This window comes from Salvia splendens, chromosome 21, assembly GCF_004379255.2.
Source record: "Salvia splendens isolate huo1 chromosome 21, SspV2, whole genome shotgun sequence".
Lineage (NCBI taxonomy): Eukaryota > Viridiplantae > Streptophyta > Magnoliopsida > Lamiales > Lamiaceae > Salvia > Salvia splendens.
Window position 1 is genome coordinate 1507425 of NC_056052.1, and position 17343 is coordinate 1524767.

The 17343-nt window shown below is 41.6% G+C and overlaps 4 protein-coding genes across 6 annotated transcripts; 3 read left to right on the forward strand and 1 right to left on the reverse strand.

The window, feature by feature from the left end:
- Positions 1-523: 523 nt before the first annotated feature.
- Positions 524-4969, reverse strand: LOC121784568. Of its 3 annotated transcripts, none has more exons than XM_042182732.1 (8): positions 2973-4969; positions 2466-2621; positions 2175-2355; positions 1868-2085; positions 1725-1766; positions 1456-1570; positions 1117-1362; positions 524-1021 (listed from the first exon to the last, which is right to left on the reverse strand). In XM_042182732.1, the coding sequence occupies exons 1-8, from the start codon at positions 4947-4949 to the stop codon at positions 738-740; spliced, it is 3219 nt and encodes a 1072-aa protein (XP_042038666.1). In that variant the 5' UTR covers positions 4950-4969; the 3' UTR covers positions 524-737. The 3 variants fall into 3 exon arrangements, with proteins under 3 accessions (XP_042038666.1, XP_042038664.1, XP_042038663.1); XM_042182730.1 differs by having other exon boundaries at positions 2475-2621; positions 2961-4969; XM_042182729.1 differs by having other exon boundaries at positions 2961-4969.
- A 258-nt stretch (positions 4970-5227) lies between these two features.
- On the forward strand, positions 5228-7799 carry LOC121784569 (receptor-like protein kinase FERONIA). Its single transcript, XM_042182733.1, has 2 exons — positions 5228-7481; positions 7558-7799. The coding sequence occupies exons 1-2, from the start codon at positions 5228-5230 to the stop codon at positions 7605-7607; spliced, it is 2304 nt and encodes a 767-aa protein (XP_042038667.1). The 3' UTR covers positions 7608-7799.
- Positions 7800-8140: 341 nt separating this feature from the next.
- On the forward strand, positions 8141-11246 carry LOC121783254 (putative clathrin assembly protein At4g25940). The gene is made up of 15 exons (XM_042181274.1): positions 8141-8347; positions 8451-8520; positions 8598-8695; positions 8770-8908; positions 8985-9121; positions 9217-9309; positions 9377-9427; positions 9503-9568; positions 9648-9713; positions 9819-9899; positions 9971-10036; positions 10149-10286; positions 10360-10435; positions 10521-10618; positions 10688-11246. Exons 1-15 carry the CDS (start codon positions 8267-8269, stop codon positions 11141-11143), a joined length of 1716 nt encoding a protein of 571 aa, XP_042037208.1. The 5' UTR covers positions 8141-8266; the 3' UTR covers positions 11144-11246.
- Positions 11247-12372: 1126 nt separating this feature from the next.
- LOC121783706 lies at positions 12373-15236 on the forward strand. Its single transcript, XM_042181855.1, has 3 exons — positions 12373-12905; positions 14440-14579; positions 14799-15236. Exons 1-2 carry the CDS (start codon positions 12443-12445, stop codon positions 14544-14546), a joined length of 570 nt encoding a protein of 189 aa, XP_042037789.1. The 5' UTR covers positions 12373-12442; the 3' UTR covers positions 14547-14579; positions 14799-15236.
- Positions 15237-17343: the final 2107 nt, after the last annotated feature.

Below are 17343 nucleotides of genomic sequence, written 5' to 3' on the forward strand. Positions count from 1 at the left end.
TCTCTATCTCAACAACTGCAATTTATATTTCAATAATAATAACAGTATGATTTAGAGGTGGAAAATAATAAATGAATACACCCAATCATTTCACATTGAATTTTCCTACCAAAAAGGAGAGAAATGAGGAAGACATAATTAAGTGTGGTTTAAATTTCTGTTATGTTAAATTTTTTTTTGTTGTTCTATGTTGTCTTATTTTGGCTTTTACCATATTTGGAAATTTTTTTATTTTGATCCTAATCTTTTATGTTAAAAAGCTGGTGGTTTTAGTGTGGAAATTTTTAAGGAATGAAAAACCATGTTGATGATCTGATAAATGGAAATTCAGTATTACTTGGGGTATTTTGGTAAGAGTGGCATATATGATTTCAACTCTAGGAACAAATATGCATTAATTTTCTTTTAAAAAAAATTGCATTTTATCAAGGCTAATAAATGATAGCCTAATAGTTTAGGACAAATACCAATACAACTATTTCATGCATTGCACCAATTTAAATCACAACCAAAAGAATGGATACAAATAAAAACTTAAACTCCATAGAAAGAAAAGATATGATGCAATAGTGTTTCTTGTATCAAAGTATGGTAACAGACATACACACTTTCAGCACAAGTGGTTCAGTTTATGCTTCAACTAACTCTATACTCATTATTTTTCACTTTATTCACTATTTTACAATGGTATCAATAGAGTATAGAGATTAATAAGGAAGAGTATACTGTCGATGATCTTATTTCCAGTGTGGCTTGAAAGTCAGTTTCTGCAGAGGCAATGCACTAGGAGGATATTCAATCATAATCATGTGCTTCAGCCAGTCATTGTATTGTCGATAAGGACAATTGGTGTCGTCTTCCAGCATGTGCTCGAGCATCATCGCCCACTCTGTTATCCCTATTGGCACCACTGGACTGTGCATCCCGGTCGCCTTCTGATGCCCGGAGGTGGCTCCCTGTGTTCTCTTCCTATCCCTTGGGCTGAAGTAGAACCATTCCTGCTCCCCGAAGAATGACCATTCTGGGTTGATGAGGACATAATCTTAATAGTTAGAGGGCATCTGACCAATTTTGATAAAAAAAAAAATGAAACAAGAATACTAGGTATTGATTTACTTGGGAGATCCCATGGTTTATAGTAGTGGCCATAATCTTCTTCATTAGTGGGGTGGAGCCGGATCTTCAGACGCATCTGCCGCTTCTGTGAGCCCATGAGCATCATCGCCCACTCTGTTATCCCTATTGGCACCACTGGACTGTGCATCCCGGTCGCCTTCTGATGCCCGGAGGTGGCTCCCTGTGTTCTCTTCCTATCCCTTGGGCTGAAGTAGAACCATTCCTGCTCCTCGAAGAACGACCATTCTGGTTGATGAGGACATAATCTTAATAGTTAGAGGGCATCTGACCAATTTAGATAAAAAAAAAATGAAACAAGAATACTAGGTATTGATTTACTTGGGAGATCCCATGGTTTATAGTAGTGGCCATAATCTTCTTCATTAGTGGGGTGGAGCCGGATCTTCAGACACATCTGCCGCTTCTGTGAGCCCATGAGCACTCCCAGTTCAAGCTATCAGCAAATTTTGTCAGATAAATCAAAACACTGTCTAGGTAGAAAACCATTGAGAGGGAATGATATAACTATACTATTTTTTTGTAAATCAAAGAATAGATGAAAAGCAAGCACTCAAAAGCCAATTCAAAGCGATAGACAGCTGAATTACCTGCCATAATGTTGTGAGTGCAGATAGTTTGGCTCTGTATAACTGCAGATAAATCAGTCACACTTAATATACTATACACATTATTGATTTAAAAGTGGAAAATAAAGTTCCACAAGGAAATGGCCTATTATTCAACAACTTACTTCATCCAGCAATATTTTATTGGCCTTGAAATATCTGTAGATAGCTGATTTTTCTTCCAGAATGTACTCACGCATCAGAGTATACTTTCCTGCCCCTGATAAAATCACTGGCATGAGCATCCTAGTCGCCTTCTGATGCCGGGAGGTGGCTCCCCATGCTCTTTTCCCATCCCACCTGCTGAAGTTGAACCATTCATTCTCTCCGGAGAAAGACCTTTCTGGATTTATTAGGCCATAATCTTATTAGTTAGAGGGCATCTGACCAATTTTGATGTACAATGAAAAAAGAATACTAGTATTAATTTACTTGACAGATTCCACGGGTAATAATCATAGTGATCAATGTCCAAAGGGGCGGAGACCCACTTCAGCTTCTTCGAGAGGTAATATATCATCAGCTCCTCATCACTGGGGTGGAACCGGACCCCCGGAGGCATCTGGCACTTCTGTGAGCCGGTCAAGGAGGCAATGATCACTACCGATTTGGCCTATCAAGAATTTTTGTAAGATAAATAGCTCAAGGTTAAAATACACACAATATCCTCATACTGAAAATTTAAGTACTTAACATCCATGCTCAGTGAGAAAACAATTCTACCGTTGGTACCTCCCACTCTCGAAAGCCTTGGTCACTTTCAGAATTCATAAACCTCTTGTAAACCCTGCCAAAACCTCCTTCTCCCAGCACCCAAGGCACCTGCACCTGAGGCATCTGCCACTCCTGTAAGCCGGTCGCGAGCAGTCTCAGTTTAACCTATCAACAAATTTTTATAAGATAAATAACTCAGGGATAAAATAAACACAACATCCTCTCATCTATTACGTATGTTCCACTTCTCTATCTTAAGATAAATAGGAAAATGAAGAAGAGCTACTGTTAACAGTTGTGCTGAATGCATTGATTATCACTAGTAAAAGCACAAAAGTATCCTATAGGTAGAGCTAAAGATCTGAGTAAATAACAGAAAACTGGATTAAGTAAAACTACTTTTTAGAGGGACTAGTATACTATATCCATTTGTTTTTTAAGCAAAGAATATAATAAAACCAACCATTCAAAAAGGCAAATCAAAGTGACAAACAGCTGAAATACCTGTGCACTTACAGCGGATTTCTTATTGTAAAGGCTCTTGTAAACTGTACTTAAACGTTCTGTGGGCAGATAAAAAGTATCTCTGGTATATACCGGGCGAAGCCACAATCGTGGTATTGATATCCATCTCACGTGATTGTCAATACCTATTTTCTCATTAGGTACAATAAGATTCATGTTCTCTTGCTGAGATTTATCATAATCGTCATCTTCAACTTTAGTCCTCTCAGCCAATGTAGTTAGAATACACTTATCTTCTTCTCTCAGTGGCTCCCTAGCAGCTCTTCCAAACATTACTTTCATCATTAGCGCCCCAGAAGAAAAGATGTTACTTTTTTTCGTTAGTTCACCACTAGTGATAAAGCCCGGGCCAGTATATCCACATGTTCCTATAAGCTTTGTGCTATCTTGGCTCTGTGACTCGTTAAAACTCAAAGTTTTGGCCAAGTCAAAATCTGAAAGTCTAGCCTCAAACTTGTTGTCAAGCAGAACATTTCCAGGCTTCAGATCTTTATGTATGATCATGGGGCCAGTGTGAAGGCATTTTAGTGCCCGACTGACTTCAATGCAGATCTGGGATTGTTTCCTTTTCCTTTCTAGTTTGTCGAGGTGGTCAGGCAATTTCCCGTTGGGAGTGTACTTATCAACAAGTATCATCTGTTTTGGCTCAATCACTGTCCAGAACTTGTTCTCCCTTTGCTTGGAATCAATCCCGAATGGGTTTATGCCTACAATCTCTCTGCCACAATCCATGAACCCTTTGCCGACTCCATCATATTCACAAATTCTTAGAATCCCAGCTAGTGAAAAGCGATGACTGAGTGACGATGGTTTGTTATCCTCATTGGTAAACTCACATCGAGACATTTTGTCCTCCAGATAGAATATGAATACTATGCAACATATATGTAATATGATGGTGATGTATGAGAAAAACCGCAGAGGGCGTAGCAGAGTCCATGATGGTGAATGATGGCTGCTAATCTTAAATACTTCAAATCCTTCAAGTGGGCCGCGTCGATCCATGAATTCATGGCGAGAGTGCAGAGAAACAGAGATATCACCTTGCTTGAGCTCTTCATCCATCACCACATAGTTGTTATACCAAAAGAATTCTCTATTTCCCCTCCTCTGTTGGAGGATATCAGCACTGGTTAAGGCTACCCTGCCATTAACGAGAAGCACGAAATCCATGTGGAGTCCAATCTCGCAAAAGTGAAGCCTCACCATATAATCGAATCCAACATCAACATACGCTATCCATGTCTTATTAGTAGCCATTTCTGCGTCTTCTCCAACACTTGGTTGTTCGGCCCACACCCCGAACATGGAAGCGATATCATCCCCGGACGAAACAGGCCCCCATTTAACGTGCTGATAATGAACCCTTTCAAGCGCGGTGCTGCTGTCAACATGGATGATAGGGTTTGGAGCAACCCGACTATCACAGTAAGGAGAAGTGATGGAAGGTATTGAGATAATATCAATCCCATTGACAAAAGCATAGCTATTTCCCAATGCAGGGGAGAAATCTAGGTTAAGAGTCTCATTTTCTTCCACAGTTACACAGAATTGTTTAACAATAACGTTGACAGCAAGAGCATGAGCAGTTACGGAAGCACTGAAATCAGCTAGTAACGACGAATTACCAGCTTCGACTGAGAAGAAGTCGTTGGAGCTTTCAAAACCAATGTAGGACGATGGTTGGAAGTGGAAGCGCATGATTTTCTGACCCGGACTCAGCTTCAATGAATAGGAAAACCGAGAGGCAGAAACTCGAGCTGTGATGAGGCCTCCCTTGGCAGTTGAGACGGTTGATGAGCCTTCTCGGAGCCAGTGTCTGCCGCTGTGTGCAACTCCGTCGATCGAAATGTGATAAGGATCTGCAGCGGCGCCTAAGCCGCCGTAAAAAAACACGAGGAAGAAGATGATCATATTATGGTGCAGCTTATCAACGTAATGCTCCTGCAAAATTCTCAAAGATGTCATCTCTCCTGCGACTCTCAAAGATGATATGGTAAACAGCCGGTAATGGTGAAAATTAAGGTCAAATCAGAGGTTCCAGTAAACCATACATGATTTTTCCCCAAATCTGTTGACCTCGAGAGAAAACGACAGAGAGAAAAACGAAGGCGGCAGATACAAAGCCGATGGTTAATTTCGTTGTAAATGCCGCGTAATTTATTGATTTTAGTGATGGATCAAATAAGAGGATTGTTTCTTCATCAAACTTGAATTTGACCTCAGTTGCCGGCGATGATTTTCACATGAGATTTTGGAACATGAAACCGCACCGTCTGATCATCATCTGGTTCTTCTTCCTTTTCAGTTTCATCGCGGCTGCGGCGGATCCTAATCACATATCGATCAACTGCGGCGGAGGTGCAGAAGCGGCGATAGCACTCGGCGGCAGAGAATGGCTCGGAGACGACGCAGTAGAAGGCTCGTCGAGATCGTCCGCCGCGATAGCTGGCGTCGATCCAGTTCCGTACAAGACGGCGCGCCTCTCCCGCTCCCAATTTTCCCTCTCATTTGACCTATCTCCCGGCCAGAAAATCATCCGCTTCCACTTCAATCCCGCCGCCTACGACGGTTTCCCTAGCTTCGGCGACCTTTTCACCGTCGAAGCTGGGCACTACACTCTCCTCTCCAATTTCAGTGCTTCCATAACTGCTCGTGCTCATTCTCTCACCATTCTCACTAAAGAATACTGCATCATCCTCGAACAACGCCAACACTTCAACATACTCTTCTCTCCCGAAACTAGCCAATCCAAATACAGCTATGCTTTCATAAACGGGATTGAGATCATAACAGTTCCCTCCGCCATTGCCTACTGCCACGGCGGGGACAGAGGAATCCGCGTCGTGGGGCAGAATTATATCGTGCATCTCGACAACAGCACTGCCCTTGAGATCGTTCATCGCCAGAACGTAAAATGGGGATCCGATGATGGCATGTTCGGGATATTGGAACCATCTCTACAACAAAAGCCATCAAGGATATGGAGAGTGAGTGTTGATGTCGGGTTTAGGTACATGGTGAGGCTTCATTTGTGCGAGCTCGGCCTCAAAATGCACTACGATTTCATCCTTCTTATCGATGGCATGGTTGCTTTCACTAGTCCTGATGACATAGTGTTGCTCCATCATACCTACAACTATATGGTGATGGTGGAAGGCCAGAAACGCGAGGGGAAGAGAAACATCTCCGTTTCTCTCCACTCTCGCCATGAATTCTTGGATAAGCATGGCCCCTTTGAAGGATTTGAAGTCTTCAAATTAAGCAACCATGACATGAGTCTTGCTAGTCCCAATCCCCACCATGTTGTTGCTACCGAATCCAGTGTCATTCAGAAAGCCGTTGTCATCTCCATGCTTTGTCTCTCAACCGTCTTATTCCATCTACTGCGGGACAGAGTCTGGGATGGCAAAGCATCAGGTAAGGCAAAGCAGTTCTGTCGTTGCTTCTCACTAGCTGAGATTAAAGTAGCCACGAAGAGCTTCCACGAAGGGTTTGTAGTTGGAAAAGGTGGATTTGGGAAAGTGTACAAAGGGTTAATGAATAATGGGAGAGAGACTGTTGCAATAAAGAGATTGAAGCCGGGATCCAAACAAGGGGAGCGAGAGTTCTTGACAGAGATCGAGACACTTGATAAACTTCGACCTGGGAATCTAGTTTCCCTGATTGGATACTGCAAAGAGAATAATGAAATGATTCTTGTTTACGAGTTCATGCCAAATGGCACTCTGGCTGACCATCTCTACAAGAAGAAAGATCGCTTGCAGCCCCTCTCGTGGGAGAAGCGCCTTAAGATATGCATTGGAGTAGGCCGGGGGATAGACTATCTCCACACTGGGCGAGGCATCATACACCGGGATGTGAAGTCCTCAAACATCCTCTTGGATGAAATGCTTGTGGCTAAAGTGTCAGATTTTGGGCTAGCTAAACCTGCAACAGGCAACGAGGGGCAGAGCACGCAAGTGAAAGGCACAAGGGGGTATTTGGACCCGAACTATGGTGCCACCCATAGAGCGACACAGAAGAGCGACACATACTCTTTTGGCGTGGTGTTACTGGAAGTATTGAGTGAGAGAGCTGCAGCAGGGCCGTGGGAAGAAGAAGGTGGTCTAACTAAGTGGGCTAAAGAGAAGATCAACAATCTACATATTGCTGAGATTGTGGCTCCGAGTTTGAGAGGCGAGATATCAGCAGACAGTGTGGCTACATTTGTGGGAGTTGCGGAGAGATGTGTGGCTGATGAACCAAAGGAACGGCCGGAGATGACGGAGATTATCATACAGCTTGAGCTTGCAATCAAGCAGCAGGAGAGATATGGTGGGTCTTCATTACCTCAGGAGATTAGTGTTGGAGTTGAGCAGTTGTTGCCAGCTAGTAATAATGAGATAAAACCGATGAATTCAAGAAGAAAGCCGTATAACGTTTGGTCGACTGTTAGGAAGAGAATTTTGAAGATTAGCAAGCCTTCTTCATGCAAAATGCACTTGGTTGACATCTCAGGTATAACATTATTTTACCAAAATCAAAGATTCAATTTTTTTTTATCATCATTGGCTCATCACTGTATATTTTGCAGCACCATCAAGTTTGCATTGCCTTGAAGGGGGTGGTGGTATACGGATCTAATTGCTGCCAAAGGGGATGTGATACCAATGTAAGATATAATAAGTGGTTGCTAAATTCACAGATTCAGTGCTGTAGTTAGTACATTTTATCATTTTGACATTTACTTTGTTATCTTTGGCTCTGTAATAACCGGACACTTCTGGTGAATTCACAAAACCCAAATACCAAAATTACATATATATTTGTTGTAAAGAAATGTGTTTGTTTGTACTTGTTAGTACTAATAAAGTTCATGCAAATTATTGCATGGCAATGCAAATCACATGATCACGTAAAAATTAGTAGTAGTAGTAGTAGTAGAATTTTCAATTTTTAAATTACCATGAGATTGACTAGAATTTACATAATTTTCAACGAATAACTACAATTTATATTTCAATAATCATAATATGATTTAGAGGCGGAAAATCCACCCAATCATATCACATTATATTTTCCTTCTCAACAAAAATATAAACCAAAAAAGGAGAGAAATGAGGAAGATATAATTAAGTGTGGTTTAAATTTCTGCTATGTTAAAATGGAATCCCAAAGCTAGACTTCTTTGAGAGAGAGAGAAGAGAACGTATCTCCCCTCCACTCTTCTCTCTCTCTCTCTTCATCTCCTTCTCCCGCCATTGATGTTCTTCATCAATCAATGCTGCTTGCCATCCTCATAAATGGACAGCTTCCGCAAGGCCTACGGCGCTCTCAAGGATTCCACCAAAGTTGGCCTAGCTAGGGTCAACAGCGACTTCAAGGTTACTTCCATTTCCCCCCTTTTTCTAGGTTTTTTTTCTGTTCAATTGATGTGATCAGGAGAAATTGTTTGCTAATTAATCGTAAATTTTGCTTGGAATTAAGGATTTGGATATCGCCATTGTGAAAGCCACCAACCACGTCGAATCACCTCCCAAGGAACGCCATGTTAGAAGTGAGACATCATTTTTAAATTGAAAATTTAATATTATAAAATACATCAACTTTTTAACTTTTTTTGGAATTTGGAAGATATATTTGCAGCAGTATCATTAGGATCACCAAGAGCTGATGTTGGCTATTGCATCCATGCACTTTCCAAGAGATTGTCAAAGACAAGAAGCTGGATTGTAATAATCATTTTCACAATGTATATGTATCTAAACTTTATATGCTAATTGTATGAATATGTAACATTTAACAGGTTGCAATAAAGACATTGATAGTTTTCCATAGGATATTTAGAGAAGGTGACAAGAGCTTCAAAGAGGAGTTAGTTCACATCTCAAGAAGAGGCAATATATTCCAAATCTCCCATTTCAAATATGATTCAAGCCCTCTTGGTAACCACAAGCAACAAAATAAATAAATAAAAAATCAAGAATTCACTTTTCTAACCTTTGGATTGTCTTGATGCAGCCTGGGATTGTTCGTCTTGGATCCGCACGTACGCGATGTTTTTGGAGGAAAGGCTCGAATGCTTTAGGAAATTGAACCTGGATTTGGACTCCACGGAAAGAGGGGGCACACACAGATCATCTTCATCAGAAACTAAGGTCTTTTGTTTTTTTTTTGCCATTTTCATTGCATTGTTTGGAAGATTTGGGATTGTAGATGAAGTTGCGGTTGACGGTTGTGTATACCAAATTAGGAACATAGCAAGAATCGGATGTTGGATGTTGAGCTGCTGCTGGAGCAGTTGCCTGCGCTGCAGGAGCTTATGTACCGGCTAGTTTGTTGCCAGGTAGATCGCGGATTAGCTTTGTTATTTCTCGTCACGAAAGCCTCATCTAATCAGTCTACTCTTGCAGCCTGAAGGAGCAGCGCGTTACAACTATCTAGTTCAATATGCGTTGGCCTTGGTAAGCTTCTCGAATACAGGATATCAAGTGTATGTATTTCTCTTTTGATTGTGATTAATGGATGATGTAAACTAGGTTGTGAAAGAGAGCTTCAAAGTTAATTGCACGATCAATGACGGAATCATCGTGCTCGTGGATAAGGTATCTATGTATGAATAAATAGTTCGTTTGAGTGTCTATCTGGAAAAATAGATGTTCTAAGCTTATTTATATGGTGCAGTATTTTGATATGCCTCATCCATTGGCAGTTGGAGCTCTAAGTGTTTATCAAAAAGCAGGGCGTCAGGTACGTTTCTTTGTCTTCGTGTTATGATCAACAACAACTTATTCGTTGATTATTGTTAGAGATGATCATATTCCACAACATGGTTTTGTTTTGGATGATTTGTAGGCAGATCATCTAGCTGATTTTTACAACTTGTGCAAGACGTTGGATCTTGCTCGAACGTTCCAGTTTCCTATTCTGAGACAGGTAGGTAGTTCTCCACCTTCATACTGCATTAAACCTCTTCTTTTATAACCTTTTTGTTGTTTGTTTTTCAGCCTCCGTCCTCATTTCTTCAAACTATGGAGGACTACGTAAAGGAAGTTTCCCCGTCTAATCGAATGGTGATAATCAGTTCAACTTAAGACCTCAATTTTCAGTTGATATTTTGAGTAGTGAACTGAGGAGTTCTTATAGTTAAGGTTCTTGAATATCTGTGTACCGTTTTAACAACAGGAGCAACGGAGAAAAGAGGAAGCGCGGAAATCTGAAGAAGCGGCCGCTGCTGCAAGAGAAAACGGAAAACAAGTTGGAAACAAAGCTTTGGTTGTTGTTGCTCAACAGACACCAGCTGAACAACCTGTTGATCTTCTTGTAAGTATCCCTCTTCCGCAGAGTCATGTTTTCTCATCCCGTAACCGTGCTTTCTCGTCTTGTGCGCGAGTAGGGTCTTAACGAGCCAAGCCCGGTAGCCACACAGCCGGAAGAAACCAACCCTTTGGCCCTTGCAATCTGTCAACACGGTATATATATATATACATATCTCACTTTACCGCATTTACATTTTCACGAGTTTGGACTCGAATCTTGACAGACAACATGATGCAGGAAACGAGCAAGTGCAGACTAGCAATCCATCGAGGGACTGTGGGTGGGAGCTGGCGCTTGTGACGATGCCAAGCAGCACGAACTCGCCCCAAACCAAAGTGATTCACTGCTTACTTGCTCTATAATGTGGCACAGCATACTGATCTGTTTTTTTGTTGTGGCATCAGGTTGGGGGGTTCGACAGAATAATGCTCGACAGGTTGTACGAGGACAGCTTCTCGAGGAGGCGGCTGCAGCTGCATAGGGCCGGATACAGCACAGACCCCTATGGCTACGGGGCGAGTCCACATAATCTGTTTGAACAGCGCGACCCCTTTTCCGCGTCTCCACAAGCAGACATGCCGATGTTGGGGATGTCACCACAGCAGCAGATGGCGATGCAGCAGCAACAATATCATATGATGATGCATCAGCAACAACAACAGCAGCATTATCATATGATGATGCAGCAGCAACAGTATCAAATGATGATGATGGCGTCACATAATCAAAATCAGTATATATCTCCGTATCCTCAACAACAGCAACAGCAACAGCAACGGCAGATGCAACGAACGGGGTCAATGAATCCATTTGGAGCGCCCTTTAGCTATCCACAAAGCTCAAATCATACATTGTTTTAGACATATGAGCTCTTTGAGTGTAGGCATTATGTACACTTCATTCTTTGTTTATGGTTTTGATTGTAACACTAATTTCCATAATCATAAAACATATAAAGTTTCTTTTGATTCAAAATCTAAGTTAAACTTATAACTTAAATTATTTCACATGTTTGTAATGATATTTTTAAACATAATTTTTATTTTAGGACCAAGAGGATATTAATACTCAACGAAAAGATGTGAAAGCTTTTTCTAAAATTCATATAAATGTTTGTTTGTTAGTATTTTTTTTGCCAGGAAGTGAAGTGTGTTCACATTGATTATAATGTTAGTTACCTCCACCTTTTTCAAACTAGCACAACTCCCTACCTCATTAATTAGTAATTATAATAGTAGTACTATATCATTAATAATTTTAGGTCAACTTTTACGTACTGGACTAGTTTATTGGGAAAAAGTGCATTTTATTATAACTGATTTTATTTTGTACTAGTACCATATTACTGTTCAACTATATAAAGTTTAAATATTTTCAAATCTATCACATTTTTTATAAAATACCTAATTTGGTATCTATTCTTCAAATCTTTATTAAATGTATCACCTAATTCAATTTTGTATCAAAAATTTCTCTAGAATTTAACACATGGGAGAATATACAGTGATAGATTTGATAAAAGTTAGATTTATAAAAAAATTAAATAAATTTAAAAATATAATATTGGGATGTAAACTTCAATTAATCCTCAAATATTATATCAGTATGTATCCAAATCAATTAATGTGAATCCGCTTGAGTAATAACTTTGCATAATTCTTATAAAGTATAATTAATATAAATGCTGTGTGCTAACACATGCTGACAATTCATATGTAAAATGCCATTTCTGTGTGCCACATCTATGTGCCAAATTTCTTTTTGGGGCACAATATATATACGCTTTTTGTATCAATTATGACGTCAATGACAAATATTGAGACAATAAGTTGATACTATTTCTTAATGTAATTGTTTGTCAATAATGATAAATATGGAGTATTTGTACTCACTAAGAAATGATATCAAACGAATATAAAACAATGTTCACTTCTAATTTCGTAACAAAACGTGTGAGTTTTCTAACAAGATATCAAAAAAATTAATTAAAATTTTGACATTAATATTTAAACCAATAAATTAAAATTCACTCAAAATTAATAAATTAATAACCCGAAGACTGACCCACAATGAAACCCACTAATCCCTTCTCTCTCTATAAATCCAAATTCATCCCCCTCTCTCTCTCTCTTCTCTCACAATTCAACAGCATATCTTCAATGGCCATGACTCGAATCCTCTCCCAATCCCTAGCCCGATCCTCCCTCTCCCACCCCGCGCCACTGCTCACCGCCCGCCGCCACCGCTCCAGCAAAGCGCACCGCGCTCAGCTCATCGAAATCGACGCCGAGCAGCCCGATTCGCCGGAGGCCGCGGCGGAGGTCATCGCCTTCGGCATCCGGAAGCTCGAGGACGCGATCCACAGCATCATCGTGCGCCGCGCCGCGCCAGATTGGCTCCCCTTCCTCCCCGGCCACTCCTACTGGGTCCCTCCCCGCGGCTCACCCTCCGCCTCCTTCGGCGCCGGCGAGCCCGGAGGCAGCATGATTGAGGCCATAGGGAGATTGGCTTCCTCGGAAATCGGAAGGAATCAGGGGCCTGCGGTGGATTTGTTGTCAGAAGATGAACAGAGGGCCTTCAGTTCGTCCAAGGGTTGGCCTTCCTCCGCTTTTTTCCTCGAAGGTAGTCTCTCGTGATGGTTATGGCGCTGTGCTTGTTCAATTCATTTTATATTACGAAAATTGATGGCATTTTAGTGTGAATTTTGTTGCGATCTTCGAAATTAATCTGATTGAGTTTTTTCTAACCTAATTTTTTGGTTATGGCGCTGTGTTTGTTCAATTCGCTTTATATTACGAAAATTGATGGCATTTTAGTGTGAATTTTTGTGGCGATCTTCGAAATTAATCTGATTGAGTTCTTTCTAACCTAATTTGATGAGTGGTTGATTTTCCATGATTCAGCTGTCCTTACATTTAATTGAAATTGTTTGTTTAGCTTTTTTTAAGAGTAGTTGTTAGATTGGGGCTGATTTCTCAGTTAAATGGAGCTGGATATTTTTGGAAGTTGAAAGATCAGCCTTTTTGCTATTGTGATAACATTATCGTAGCGATGGGTGAATTTGGGGAGGTTTCAATCAACTGAATTTTAGTATCAGAATTTTCCATCAGATGCTGGAAAGTACTTTTATTCCTGGTGAACTTCTACATCTGCAAGATTGGCAGAGGGGAGAATGGGTGTTGACAATATAAACTTGTGATTTTGACATTAAGTGTTCTTGAATTTGATTGAGTTAAGCAAAGGTGGAATTTTCACAAAGAAAGAAAGGACTAGGGACTGATTATACATCAAACGAAGATTTCAAAGGTCTCTGAATATCATAAAATCATGTAAACGTTAAAAGAGGATGATATAGTTTGTGGTTTCTTTACTTAGTCATGTAACATGATTGGTAAGGATTGCATTTTTGTTTAAATATTGGATGATAACTGATCTTCTTTTTTGCTACTTATATTTTATGATGCCTGACTTTTTTTGGAAGGTTGATATTTTGGAAAGGTTTGATTTGCTGGGCAATGACGTCATTATAAGAATGTACAGTAGGGTTGGAAAAGTTTTCCTTTTTTGTGACTTTTAAATTGACAATTTTATAAAATGGTAGACAGAAGACTGGAAGTGACTTTAGTCTATTGGATGTGGAAACAGGTTGCTCCTCATAATTTATCTTTGTAGTAGTGTGGCTTAAATTGGGAATGTTGAATGGCATCCTTGCCTAAAAGCTAAATTGATACCACTTAGAATTTACCAACTTACATGTGTGATGCATAGTTACTTACTATGTTAAAGTCCATACACGGATTTTTACAATCTCTGATCTCTATCAAAATTTCTTCTGCCTTTCTTAGAAGACCATATATAGATTCTCAAATTGCTGAGAACTACATGTTTGTCCGATGTCGCATAGGGGCAAGATATTGATAACACGCATCTATGCTTATCAAGGGTAATAGCTATATATGCTTTTGTTCTTTCTTTTCTGTGTGTTATATACCCCTGGCTCCCCGCTCCCGCTCGCCCAAGTCTTAGAGCGTTTCTGTTCGGACCTTTCTTGCATTTCATCTTAAAAGCTTCATCCTATCTGCACTTAAAAATGTACTTTTACTTTCATTCTAAAAATAATGTACATATGCTTTCTCTATGCACCTTTACAATGCAGAGACTTCACCAGCACATCCTATTCCCATTTCTGTGGTAAAATTAGAGATGAAGATCCTAGACCAAGATGAACAAGTGAACAGCCGATCGGACTCTGAGGATGAGTAAGGATGAGGAGCAACACATCAGATCAATCCTGGGGTGAGTGAACCTTCTCGACACATTTGTACTCATATCTCTGCCAATATAGCTCGTAATTATCATTTTTCATCCAGATGTCTCTTTTTCCGTTCTGACCCTAATCCCGGGTTCTATTCCAACCTCTTTCAACAAAAAAGACATATAGTGTAGTTTTATGCACTTGGGACTGAGATATAATGTGATGAATTTGATTCTCCCTAATCGCATTCAATCTCACAGGGATTTTAACCAATGTCGATATTTGAGGCATGAGAGCAAAGAGGCGAAAACTGTGTATAGATTGATCCTTGATAGGTCGAAGTTACATATCGTGCGGTTCACTTTATGGAGCAGCCGGTTGCGCCTGAGTACGTTATCGAGCTCAAGTAGTCAGTATATTCAATCTGATCTGTAAAAAGTAAAAACTAATAATGGATTAAGGAGACTGACAATGTTGTTTGGCCAGTTTAGTTGTATATATATGGCTTTACCCCTTACATTTATTTATGCATTTGGTGGTAGGATATTGCAATTTCAGTTGTAAATTTTTTTAAATATTGATTTTGCTAGTTAAAAAAGTCTGTTGGGTTGGGGGAAAGATGGTTGCTGAAGTTGTAATCAGTTTATTTATGAATACACTCTATATACCCAATGCTATTAATTTCCAGCGATCTCAAATAATCATCTCCAAATATTCAACTCAAAAAAGGTTATTTTTAGATATGTTTTATAAAGTATTTTGTTTTATTGATTTAATCAACACATTCTACCTGAATTAGTGATATAGAGAAGGTTAATATTCGATTTTGTAATGTCTGAGTGTTTTAATAAAAAAGTTCCTAAGAGTAATGAAAAAAATTATTAAACGTTTCAATCTGGTTAAAAAATTGTTCCACCAAAAAACAAAATCGCAAATTTTAGTATTACAATTTACAAGCCTCTTCTTCACGGAGTAGCATTTTTTTATAGTTAAAAATAATTTTTTATATCTAAGATTACCAATTTCATATATTTACACGGAGTAGCATTTTTTTTTTTACATTAATTTTGAGCCTACCCATTCCAGCAATGCATCCGTGGCACAATCTCATTGGATCGACCATGGACGACACGTATTTTCATAACTGTGTCACTCTCCCTAAGAGCATCTCCAATGGTCGGCGTCACCACCGGAGCGCCGATTTTTCGCCCACGCCGGTTTGACGCCGAACCATTGGAACCGGCGTGGGCGAAATCGGCGTCAAAATCGGCGTCGCCATGCCGATTCCCGCGCTGACGCCGGTTCCCACGCCGATCCTCACGGGCGCCATTGTGGCTCCCGGATCGGCGCCAAACCGGCGTCGGATTTAAATATTTTTTTTTTTTTTTCGCAAAACACAATATATACGCGCGTTGAACCTCATTTTCATTCGCACCACTTGTTTTAACGAGTACTCTCTCTCTACCTTACTTTCTGTACAAGATCAATAACGAGCAATGGAGAACAACTACGAAGGTACTCCAGTTAATCCCGGGGGATGGTCTCAGACTCCCCCGGCTCCCGGTGTAGGGTCTCAGACGCCCCCGACTCCCGGGGCAGGGTCCCATACTTCCCCGGCTCCTGGGGGAGGTGGTTGGCCTCCAATGAGCGGGTACTACAACGTGTACCCGTGGCAGCAGATGATTCCGGGGTGGGCACCCGGCATGCAGCCCCCTATGCAGATGATGCCGGGGTGGGCACCCGGCATGCAGCCACCGGCGCAGCAGATGATGCCACCGGCGCAACATATGATTCCACAGTCGCAGGCGACGCACGGGGGGGACAACGCCTATCGGCCGACTTTTGATTTTTCCACCGGTTCTTCGCACACATCGACCCCAACGGATGCACAGTATTCGGAGACCTTCTCCTTAGCGGACTTGGGTTTTGATATTAACGACGTTTCTGAAACTCTCATTCAAAGCCAGGGAGTAGGGCGGGGTAAGAAGAAGGGCAAGGCGAAGAAGGTCGGCGAGTCGTCGCAGCCCCGCGCCGAAATCCGGGGCCGGAGGAAGTGGACGGACGCGGAGAACGTTGCGGTTGCCAAGGCGTGGGTGAGTGTTTGCGACGATCCTCTCGTTTCAAACAACCAGAGGATCGTCAACTTGTGGGCGAAGATAGCTGCAGCCTACAGGGCATTTTGCCCTGAAGGGAGACCGTGCACCGGGGAGGAGGTCCGGAAGTGCTGGGACCGAATCAGGGCTGGCGTCTCTCGATTTTCGGGTTTGTACGCCAACGCCCTCCGCATGCAGACCAGTGGCCAAACAGAGGAAGACTGCAGGAGGATTGCGGAAAGAGCCTACCCCGATCCGGATAAGAAGTACTATGAGTTCACCTACTGGAACTGCTACGTTGTGCTCAACGAGTCGGAGAAATTCCGGGCAGGCGTCGACGCTGGCTGGCCGAAGAGGCAGAGACTGAACTATACCGGAGATTATAGCGGCAGCAGCGGTGGTTCGTCAGACCTCCCCGAGACGGCCCAGGAGGTCCCGACTCCTCGGTCGTTCGGTCGCCGACCTCGCCCGGTTGGGCAAAGGCGGGCGCAGCAGGTTGCGAGGGGGGGCACACCGAGTTCCCAGGATGTCCATTCGGCATCCCCCCTCGGCAGGTCTACCGAGGAGCTCAAATTCTTCGCGCGCCAACAAACGCGCGCTCAAATGGTGAAGACCTTAGCCGACTTCCAAGCGGCGGTGGACCCCGAGGTGAAGGATTTTCTTCGCGTATTGCTCCAGAGCCAGCGTGAAGAACTGGAGGCGATGAGGAGGG

Excerpts from the sequence above, each read along its gene's own strand:
- LOC121783706 (XM_042181855.1), top strand. The coding sequence starts at position 12,443 with ATGGCCATGACTCGAATCCTCTCCCAATCCCTAGCCCGATCCTCCCTC. Across the intron at positions 12,906-14,439 it reads CTCCGCTTTTTTCCTCGAAG|AGACTTCACCAGCACATCCT; the intron begins GTAGTCTCTCGT and ends TTTACAATGCAG.
- LOC121784569 (XM_042182733.1), top strand. The coding sequence starts at position 5,228 with ATGAGATTTTGGAACATGAAACCGCACCGTCTGATCATCATCTGGTTC. Across the intron at positions 7,482-7,557 it reads GCACTTGGTTGACATCTCAG|CACCATCAAGTTTGCATTGC; the intron begins GTATAACATTAT and ends TATATTTTGCAG.
- LOC121784568 (XM_042182729.1), bottom strand. The coding sequence starts at position 4,949 with ATGACATCTTTGAGAATTTTGCAGGAGCATTACGTTGATAAGCTGCAC. Across the intron at positions 1,767-1,867 it reads ATAAAATATTGCTGGATGAA|TTATACAGAGCCAAACTATC; the intron begins GTAAGTTGTTGA and ends ATTTATCTGCAG. Across the intron at positions 1,363-1,455 it reads TAAACCATGGGATCTCCCAA|AATGGTCGTTCTTCGAGGAG; the intron begins GTAAATCAATAC and ends CTCATCAACCAG.
- LOC121783254 (XM_042181274.1), top strand. The coding sequence starts at position 8,267 with ATGGACAGCTTCCGCAAGGCCTACGGCGCTCTCAAGGATTCCACCAAA. Across the intron at positions 9,569-9,647 it reads TCATCGTGCTCGTGGATAAG|TATTTTGATATGCCTCATCC; the intron begins GTATCTATGTAT and ends TATATGGTGCAG. Across the intron at positions 9,900-9,970 it reads AGTTTCCTATTCTGAGACAG|CCTCCGTCCTCATTTCTTCA; the intron begins GTAGGTAGTTCT and ends TTTGTTTTTCAG.